This window comes from Primulina huaijiensis, chromosome 13, assembly GCF_012295235.1.
Source record: "Primulina huaijiensis isolate GDHJ02 chromosome 13, ASM1229523v2, whole genome shotgun sequence".
Lineage (NCBI taxonomy): Eukaryota > Viridiplantae > Streptophyta > Magnoliopsida > Lamiales > Gesneriaceae > Primulina > Primulina huaijiensis.
Window position 1 is genome coordinate 17,291,156 of NC_133318.1, and position 10,780 is coordinate 17,301,935.

The 10,780-nt window shown below is 31.0% G+C and overlaps 1 protein-coding gene across 1 annotated transcript; it reads right to left on the minus strand.

Annotated features, from left to right (window-relative positions):
* Positions 1-534: 534 nt before the first annotated feature.
* Positions 535-9,165, minus strand: LOC140991032 (bZIP transcription factor TGA10-like). The gene is made up of 11 exons (XM_073460935.1): positions 8,441-9,165; positions 8,149-8,243; positions 7,318-7,403; positions 7,057-7,185; positions 6,871-6,939; positions 6,682-6,741; positions 6,509-6,586; positions 6,303-6,372; positions 5,883-6,154; positions 4,601-4,840; positions 535-888 (listed from the first exon to the last, which is right to left on the minus strand). Exons 1-11 carry the CDS (start codon positions 8,626-8,628, stop codon positions 739-741), a joined length of 1,437 nt encoding a protein of 478 aa, XP_073317036.1. The 5' UTR covers positions 8,629-9,165; the 3' UTR covers positions 535-738.
* Positions 9,166-10,780: the final 1,615 nt, after the last annotated feature.

The following is a 10,780-nucleotide window of genomic DNA, read 5'->3' on the forward strand; positions in this document are numbered from 1 at the left end:
ATATTTGAGTTCAATATGTTTGAAAATATCGATTTATTCTCCTTAAGCTACGGTATGCTTACATAGTCAATTTTATAACAATTTCAGCATTGACTAACTCCATATGTGTTGGTCAATTATTGGCTTTAATCTTAAATTACTAATTGATTCTGTCTTTTTGTCATAAAGTTCAATGATTATATATATGTTCTTTTGGGCAAAAACGACGGTCTCACGGGTCGTATTTTGTTAGACGGATCTCTTATTTGAGTCATCAATGAAAATGTATTACTTTTTATACTAAGAGTATTATTATTTTTGTTGTGAATATCGGTAGGGTTGACCCGTCTCACAGATAAAGATTTGTGAGATCGTCTCACAAGATACCTACTCGTTCTTTTGATGGTTAAAAAAATATAAGAAGAGCATTTTATTATTATTATTATTATTATTATTATTATTATTTCTCTAATTTAACGAAAGAACGAGTCATGTTCATTAAGCTGTAGTCATTTTAATCAACATTTCTTTATTTCTTATGATATTTCAAGTGGCAAAAGTTTAAATTAGTATGATCTTTACTTCTTAAGAATCTAACGTACGTCTACCTATACATATCTACGATTTAAAGGGTATATAAACGATAACTAAACTGCTAACTAAAGTTTTTTAAAAGATACATTGAAAATATATATCTAGCCATCTTGCTACTACTTTTCTAGTACTCTTTTTGTTTTTTTCCCCTCTTCGCCTCTCCGTTTACTCTTGACGGGGGCGGGCCAACCAGAGAGAACTGAGGGCACGGAGGCGGTGGAAGTATTCGGCGATAGCCAGAAAACACCGTGCAGCCTGGCGCGTCGTCAAGATTTGATGCAGCCGATGAAGGGTTTGATGTCTTAAATTATCAGCCTGTAAAATAACTATTTAATATATTAAAAGAAATTTAAAAATTTAAAACTAAATTAATAATGAAAGAAAAAGTAAAAATAATTTATCGTGCATGAATGTTGACTTTGTATGCATCATTCAGCATCAACATTAGAAATTTATACCTATACATTTTCTGAAGAACGAAATTTAAAAGTATACACGTTGACATGATATTATTATAAATGAGATGAAATTGGGCATATTCTTAAATATATATCTGTAAAGGAGAAAATAGTTTTTTTCCCACTAATTTCTTCAATTTGGAGTTTTGATATATTAAATTTCCAAAGTTTGATTTTGATACAAAAAATTATAGTTTTCGACTATTTTGGTCCAATTGTTGATGTGACACTGAAAAATACTGATGTGTCATCAAAATTGCTTACTTGTCAGATGTCACGTCAACAACTAGACCAAATAGTCGAAAATAAAAATTTAATATAATAAAATCAAACTTTGAAAACTTAATAAACCAAATATTAAAATTGAACGGATTAATTAATGAATCCAAAAAATCATTTTTTCCTTTACAAAACGAATCGACTCATGAGACGTTTGTTATAGTTAATCAAGTTTATATAGTAGACAAATCATTTGAGTAAAAAAATAACTCAAAAAACGAAAACAGGTACAAGTCTAACGTTTCAATAGTCAGAGTCAGTGGCACAACCACTTTTTTATTTCTACTCTAACTAAAATTTTCTAAGCTTTTTTTATGGATTGAGATGAGATCTTTTTATTTTTAATTTGGATCACCGAGGTATCGAAAAATTGAGCCAGATTTAATATATAAAAAAATAGGAAAAAAAATTGGACGACCCAGACTATAGGTCGGTTATGGTTAGGCGTGAGAAAAAATATCGAGCATTCCGGCATATTGACTTACCATACCGTAAAATGCCACATATACAGAATTTAACAGTATACAGTAAACTTCGTTATGGTGTAATACTGTACCGAAATTTTCGGTATCTGTATGAAATTAAAATTTTTTCGATATTTCGACATAAAATACCGAAAAAAATTCATATATTTTAAAAATTATAATTATAATATAATGTCAATTTCGATATCGGTATGATATTAAAAAAATTTGGTTTTTCGACGCGAATAACATATAATTTTTTAATTACAATATAGACGGTATTATACCGACAACATACCGAAATTTCGGTATATAGAAATTTTTTTGGTAAGAACGGCACGGAATTTATGTTATTCCAAAATTTTGGTACGATATCGATATTAATTTTTCGACACGATATACGATATTACATGGAAAACCTAGCTTATCGTACCGAACCAGAGCTAGTTATGATAACACATCCACCCCAGCATAGAGTGGTAAATCCACTCATAAAAAGCTAGAATCACATTTCGCTTACGGATTTTAATATCTATATATACCCATGCGTCTCATTTGCAAATTATAGTTCACCTAATGGGTAATAAATTCAACTACTGTCGGATAGACTCGTATCAAATCTTCTCCGAATTAATTATTTTTGACACACGTCCTTCATTCAAAACGGGTAAGGTTAAATTTTGACTATGCTTCACCTCATCATGTGAGTTGTCTCCTATCATTTAGATAAAATATCTGAAAATTGCATATATAGACTTGGACAATCCTTTCTCATTCAGCTAGCTTTTGATGTTGAGTTAGGTCCAAGTGTCAATCTTAACATGGTATCAGAGCCATGTTCTAACCACCCGTTATGCCCATAGTTTAGTAATTTGTAAACTTCACACTTCAAATGTTCGTTTTTAGACGTGAGAGGGTGTGTTAATTCTCTCATATATATCGGTTGGATAATATCCTTGAGAATTGCATATATGGACTTTGACAATTCTTCTTTTTTGAGCTAGTTTTTTAAGTTGAGTTAGGTTAAAATCTCAATCTTAACATATAAGAAAGGATAACATTGGGTGGTCCTCGAAACAAAGAAAGATCCCGCATATGATACAGAGCCAACGAGTTCTTAGGGAAATTATATGAACAGACCTAGTGGATGACACACCGAGTGAAGATCACCCAGTGTGGCATAGAAATTTCTCGAGTTCGAAAGACTCCGTTTTGGTTGAGTATATTAAATAAGGATAGATTAATAATCAAATATTTATCGTTAAAATTTTAAGATGTTTTAATAATCATTTTGACCCGGTTTAAGATCCAATTTTATTGATAACTATTTGATCAATAGTATTGGATCTTAAATCGGGTCAAAATGATTATTAAAACATCTTAAAATTTTAACGATAAATATTTGACTATTAATCTATCTTTATTTAATCCACTCAACCAAACACACCCTAAGTGTAGGAAGTATCAATGGTATGACATTAAAAATTCCAATCGGCCAGCGTTTTAGTGAAAACAATATATGTATAAAATTTTATTATCTTCTTCCATTATTTACAATATCTAATGAAGGAAATTTAAATTGAACCATGATTAGTTAATCTTCACCTACCACAAAATAATCAACACAAACACACACACACACACACACACATATAAAATGAATGATTAGTCATGGCCATCTACCATAAAATTCCAGCTAAATAATTATAATAATTTGTAACACAAAACCAAATCGTCAAATTAATTGATATACATTTGTTGGGTAGTCTATTTGATATGGTTTAGGTCAAACGGTTATGAAAATGACATCATATATATATATATATATATATATATATATAACTGAATCATTTTATAAATTATTTATTCTTGTGTTGGGAGTGACGTCATATATACTTTCCACCTAGAGATATTTATGCATGCAACTAGTTCAGGATGGCTAAATGATACGGACAATAACTCTTCACTTATTATTACTTTCCTTAAAAAAATGTACATGGAATATTTTTCTATAATCAGTAGGAAATTGGGGGAATGGATCCTCTACCGTGGGCATCCCCACACTAGGGGACTATGCAAAGATTTTTTTTAAAAGCTTTTATATATATATTTTTTAATTTTTTTGGACTTTTAGTTTTAATCTTTCTTTTACTCCCACTCAAAATTTTCATTTTTAAAATTTTTTTGCTCTTTTTAAAATATATTATAATTCTTTCTTTTTCTATTTTTGAACTTTTTGTTTTCCTCTTTCTTATTTATATGACCAAGTGTTTACCACATTGATGAAAATTCGATGTTTTTTGGTAGAATTGATTGCTGACGAAAACACAAATTTTTAATCTTGTTTGAGTATTGATGAAAATGAGCGAATCAAGCGTGCAAAAAGAACTAAAATTGAAACATAAAATATGTTTTACTTTCAAAACAAATGAGATATACAAAATGTCAAAAAAAAGAGTGGGAAACAAAAAGTTCAAAAATGGAAAAAGAAAGAATTATAATATATTTTAAAAAGAGCAAAAAATATTTAAAAATGAAAATTTTGAGTGAAAGTAAAAGAAAGATTAAAACAAAAATCCAAAAATGAAAAAAAAAAAAAGAATTAAAAAATATATATAAACGCTTTTTTTAAAAAAAATTTGTGGCACAACATCTCTTACTGTGGAGATGCCTACGGTAGAAGATCCATTCCCGGAACGGGGTGTCATAAATAACTAGCATGGTGTTAGTGAGGATTATAATAAACTGATTAAGGTCGTTAAACATTGCGCGATATAGAGTAAATTAAACCATAAAAATTAAATAGAAGGGATTTAAATCAATTACCTGTCTAACAAAACCTTCAAGAGTGGAAAGTTTGTTCATGGCAGAAGCCATTTGTCCCATGTAAGTGTTCATATTTGGTGGGATGCTGAGTGAATCGGAAGCGATCGTTTCAGATATCGACTGATTTAGAGCCTCTAATCCTTGTGAAAGGGCTTCTTCTGCTTCTTGTGTTGATTGCTGCAACCCACATATCGCCAGAAGTTGTTGTTCTGTCAATGGCTCTACTTGATTCAAGATTATCTGCAAATCATTCAAATATTAATGTTATTTATAATTAGCTTTTAAACCCATAATGATAATATTCATCCGTGTTGCAAAGGGACTTTCTTTACTTTTTTTATGTAATAATTCGAGAAGGAAAAATTTCTGGCAAGAAAAAATCATCAAAATCATCTTGCAATCAAAGAATTTTTTTTGTCCATTAACTGATCCACTAAATATTCTAATTTTGAGTTTGATGCACTAGTATTTAATTTCTGGTAGTGCCGGACATGTCAGAAATTTTCAATATCCATATAAGCAATTTGTAGTTTCATATCAGTATTTTTTTACGTAACTCCAACACTCAGACGAAACAAGAAAAAAAATCAAAGTTGATGTACTAAAACCAAATTTTAATACTTGCTGGATCAAAATTCATAATAAAATGAGTTAATAGACCAAAAAATTATTTTATCATACAACAGATATCAGTAAATTAAGGCGTGAACATATCAATACTGTTAAAATAACTGGAAAAACACACATAGAGAGAGACACCAACAGACATGGACTTTATGGTTTGGTTGGGAATAAAACCTAACACAAACCTATAAAGGAAAAGAATCATTTCTCTTTTATAAATATTATATAATGAAACTTTTTTACAGCTGTCCATTTATCCATGCACTTAACGTCTTCACCCGTACGTACATATTTCTTCATGCCGTGGGCACATTATTTTCTTTCAATTTTGAAGAATATACAGTATGAGTTTCAGGTAAAAAATTATAATATATCTCGTTTTTGGTATTTGATAAAGATTTCTTTGAAAAGTAAGTTGAATTCGTTCATTTCTTGAACTTTAATAATTATATCATAAAACTAGGGTTTGCATGATGGACTCGAGAGCTTCAGTCGACCATTTTCTTGGTTGTTAGGAAAACAATGTCACTCTATATTATATATCTAAACATTTCTAAGAAATTAAATATATTTGTGAATTCAATCGATTCTTTTGTGGTTTTCACGTGTTTTGCTGTGATGGGTTTTTGTTTAGGGTTTAAGTTGTATTTAGACAAACCTTGATCACCTCAGATGGCCGGAAACCTCCTATCCACATGAAGCAACGCTCGGCAGGGGTCTTCCACATGCCTGAGATGAGGTGGAACACGTCGGATTTCGCAATCATGTTCTTAAGATTCATCACCTGATCATAGTGTGCCAAGCTGTTGTCTACGAAAATCCGGAGCTCATTTTCCGGCAAGTGTTCCTGCACAGCATTCCGAAGCTCCACCATTAGACGGTGGTGCTCCTCCATCCACCGCGCATATTCCAAGTCGAAAATTGCTGCATCTAGAATATATTCAATGTATAGAATAAAGAAAAGAAGATTATTATTGTGAAATAATTATAAGATTTAAGAAAGTACATAAATATATTAAAATGGCAAGTTGCATAAAAAATTTGAAATTTAAAATCATTAGTGGTTGACTTTACATACCTGAATTTATGTTGCTCATACCAGCAGGAAGGCCTTGGTCTCCTAGAGCATTTCCTCCCACATAAAATCCCTAACAGTGAAATAATCACAAGTTAATCAAATAATTAAAATTTTGACCAATCGTAGGTCATATTATTTTAATTATTCATATACAATTTGGATTAAACTAATTAATGGCGGCAAATACTAGATCAAAGAAGACTTACTTGGGATCTTGCCCTTTGTATTTCCTGTTCAATCTGAGTTAGCCTAATCCTACTTGACTCTAGCTGCTGAACATAAGCCTGTGATTTAAATACAAAACACATAATTAACAGAAAAATTAAGCTTAATCGGTTATAAATTAATATATCTTAATTTTTTGTCCTTAATTAATCACCTTTTTCCTAAGCCTGCTTTTCCTGGCTGCCTCTCTATTCTGAGCAAGCCTCCTAAGAGTCTGCATTTTCACCGAAATTTAACAGAAAGAGGTTCAGATAAAACACACACCCGCATGTGTCTGTGTGTGAAAAAACTACATACAGTACGTAATAATATTGTATTTTTCCTAAAATTAAACAAAAAAAACCTTAGGATCTGGAGTCTTAGGTGTTTCATGCTCTATGCTTGAAGTAGGACCTCTCCGGTTTCCCTCCCGCTGCCATAAAAAAGAAAGCAACAAAAACAGAGAAATAAAACTTTTGAAGAATCGAAAAATAAAAACATTAACACACACACGTATTATATATGTTATTGTAATATTTTATGTCCTAACCTTAACTGCTTTGGCCTGTTCGGGAGCAGAAGAAACATCATTTCTAGGGTCAGCTGACTTCATGGACGGCTCAGATGATCTCTTGGAACAGGACCCGGTAGCTGCAGTAACTAATCCAGTGCTATTTGCCTACCAAACACAATGTTAAACAAACCCCATTAGTTCTAAGCCAAATCACATTAAAGTTTTTAAAATCAGATTAGTTTTTCTCAAGTCAAGAATTGGAATTATTAAAATTTTAAACCGGATATGTAATTTTACCTTTGGTGTTGCTGCTGCAGATGGCTCCACGTGCATGGGTTGAGAAGGGAAGATGTTTAAAGTGTGTGGCCTAATCCCAGAAATTTCTGCTCCACGAAAATGTTAAATCAGGAAGAAAATTCAAGAAATATGTTACAAAAACGAAGAAAGAACTTTAGTCTGTTATATGATATGATGATAATGTAATTGTGGAGAGAAAAAATTTAGAGAGGTATTACGGTATGGAAGAAAGAAAGTCATGCAAAGCTCTCTGTGCAAAAGAAAGGAAAGAAACACAGAAACAACAGAGGGAAAATAAATAAATAAATAAAAGCTGAAACAGAAACCGATAATCTTTGATTGGTCTCTCTTTTTCAGTACAATCAGAGTTTTTTTCAGTACATTCAGAGTTTGCAGGAAATTCATGTATCACAAGTTGTTACATGTCGCGGTCCAAAAATTTCAGAATTCAAGAATACATTAAAATCGAAAAGATATAAGATCCTTGGACTCTTTTCTGTTTTTGATTTCACGAGGAGTAAAAAATATTTCTCCCGCTGAGAGAGGATCTGGTCAAAGGAAGTACAATGAGTGGTTTTTTTATAGGTCCCTTCAAGAAACATACTTTCCTCGTGACCCCAAATTTTTCCCGGAGAATCTCAGCAGTGTTTTTATAAAATTTAAGGAAAAATATTTTTAAAATCTATTACACTTCTTAAGCAGCTGAAAATAGAAGAGACAGATCAGACAAATATATTAATTTTGAAAAAAACTTCAATTTTCTTTTTTTTTTTTTTTTAAAAAAAAGAGAATTAATCGTTATATGTTTAAAGGGAAGGAAAAAAAGTTTACGTCTTTGATCTTGAGCTGACTGATCTTGGCTATCGATATACAGAAAAAGAGCTTGATCCAGTTCACCCAAGTCATAAGTTCCAGTATCCTTGCTTCTGTGTGTATAATTCCATCCAAAGAGTTGAAAATAAGAATTACAATCCAGAAACAGACGGATTTATAACGACCCAAGAAATCGAGATCGGAAAACCCTTTGAATTTCGAAGAAGTGTTGGGAGAAAGAGAAATCGGATTAGCTATATATATGTATATAATTAATAGAAAACCAAAAGAAGTTAAAAAAAAGACTTGCATATTGAAAATTCCCGGAATAGCTGACGATGATGAAGAAGATTGCATCATCCCAAAAGAAATCTGATTAGTCTGCTGCTGCTGATGATGATGATGATGCTGAATATGCTGATGCTGTTCTTGTTCCAATAAAAAATGATCCACCGAGTGATGATGACTCGTACCCTCGCTGCCTTTTTTGGAAGCCATGGAAGGAAGAACAAAAAAGCTCGCAGCTTTTACATAAATTCTTTCCCCTGAGGAGATGCAGGTTCTACTACTAGCTACTTTGAGTAGCGAGAATTAAGACCTGCTCACTGTTTTTATCATTAATTGCCTCGAAACTCTTCCGTGCCCATTTTTCCTCGCTTTGTAAGAAAATCCCACATCACCGTAATCAATACACATGCATACAAACAGAAGAGATGGGGAGAGAGAAAGAGTTTCAATCGGTTATGGTGGCAATTGAAATCAAGGGTACGTCGGAGAGAGAGAGAGAAAAAGATAGGAAATGAAGGGAATTTAATGCAAAAGAGGCAAAAGACAAAGGCTATTTTAAGGTTCCCATCTTTCTCTGCAAAAACAAGACGACTTTTTTTTTGTGAAAAATTCAAAATTGAAACCCTTTCTTCTTCTTTTTTATTTATTGTTTTTGGTGTTGAAGATAAAGCGGTCTTAGAAATCCATTCCTAACAAACTTCGATCCTTTGGTTTCTCTCTCTAAAGCATTTACCTTTCTCTCTCTAAATGCCATGAGGAGTCGAGGACCCAGTTGAATCAAATAAACAACTACTCTCTTGATATTTATTTTATATCAACCACTTGATTTATTTTCAAAATAGTACTGTGTGGAACAAACTATATTACATTGAAAATAAAAAAAAAAAGATAAATGAAAGATAAAAATAGGAATGGAGAAGGGTGTTTAGGAGAAACCACTATCATTTCATTTGAAATATATAGATACGTGTGATCGAACGTTTATCGTTTTATCAAAAATCACAGTTGGTGTGATGTAGTCAAAAGATGTAATTGTCTAGATTATTCTAACAGCTCGTAAACGGATCTAAATAGTTTTAGGTCGGTACTCCAACTAGCTCGTAAACAAGTCCAAATATCTGTAAGCAATTTGGGCTACATGACCAATGAAATGAATAATTAAATTGAGTGTATAACCTATCATTAACCAATTTAGTTACGTCATTATCCATCATGATGGTAATTATACAACTCAATTCTTTAAACTGTATAGTAATGCATATGGTATAATTTATTCATATGCATAGCTTTAACATGGGTAGTTTTAAGTGAGATTCTTTGTCTTGCAATGTACGTAATATAATTATTATGCTTAATATATGCTCGTAACTATATTAATTTTCATGCAGATTTCGAAATGCAAAAGTTTATATATGCCACGTTGGCCATTTTGTACAAACAAGTAAAATCTACTTGTACAAATAAGTAAAAACTGAAAGAATTTAATTTAATGTGCAAAAATTCAAAAATAGGGGGAAATCATTATCAAGAATTTTAAAAACAAAATATACACAATACATAATATTTATTCATATGATTATGTTACGTACATAGACAAAGTGTGTGCGTAATGATTAGTACAAATAATAATTGGTTGGTCGTCATTAGAATTAATTTGATTTCATTTTTAGAATACGATTTAAAATATTAGATTCGTTTTGTGTTTTGAAAAGTGAGAGTATAATTTCCTATGAACCAAAATTCTTATGATGGAAAAAGATATTAAAGATTTTTTTTTTTCAAAAAATATATAGATCGTTATTTTTAACTAATATATAAATTATTTGAACTGTCTTTGTCGAGGAAATTAACAAAAGTTTATAAAATAATTAATGATGCGGATAGAGAACAAATTATTTGTTCTAAAAAATTGTAGCAGCCCCGGCAAGTTCAACCTCCATGTATATAGACTTTTAGTGTTGAATTAATATTATAATTAAAATGTAAAACAAAAAAATTGGATTAGGTAAAATCGGCACCCATGTTATTATTAATTAATATATAATAATTTATGGAATTCTTATAAACTAAGGGGAAATCGATCAATATATCCAACCACTCCTCCCTATTCCATATTTCCGAAAGGAAAACGATAATTAAGGCAATAACGAAAAGATATTTCGGTGGATGATATTGAGGTTGCGAAATTTCAGGAAAATGGTCAAATTCACCACCTATTTTTTATTTTCGTTTCTTTTTTAACTTATTTAAGTTGGATAATATTCGTCATGTAACTTTTATTTTTGTTAGTATTTATCAATGTGGTCCAAAAAAATATTTATATGTCATTAGAAAATTGGTGACGTATATATATATATATATA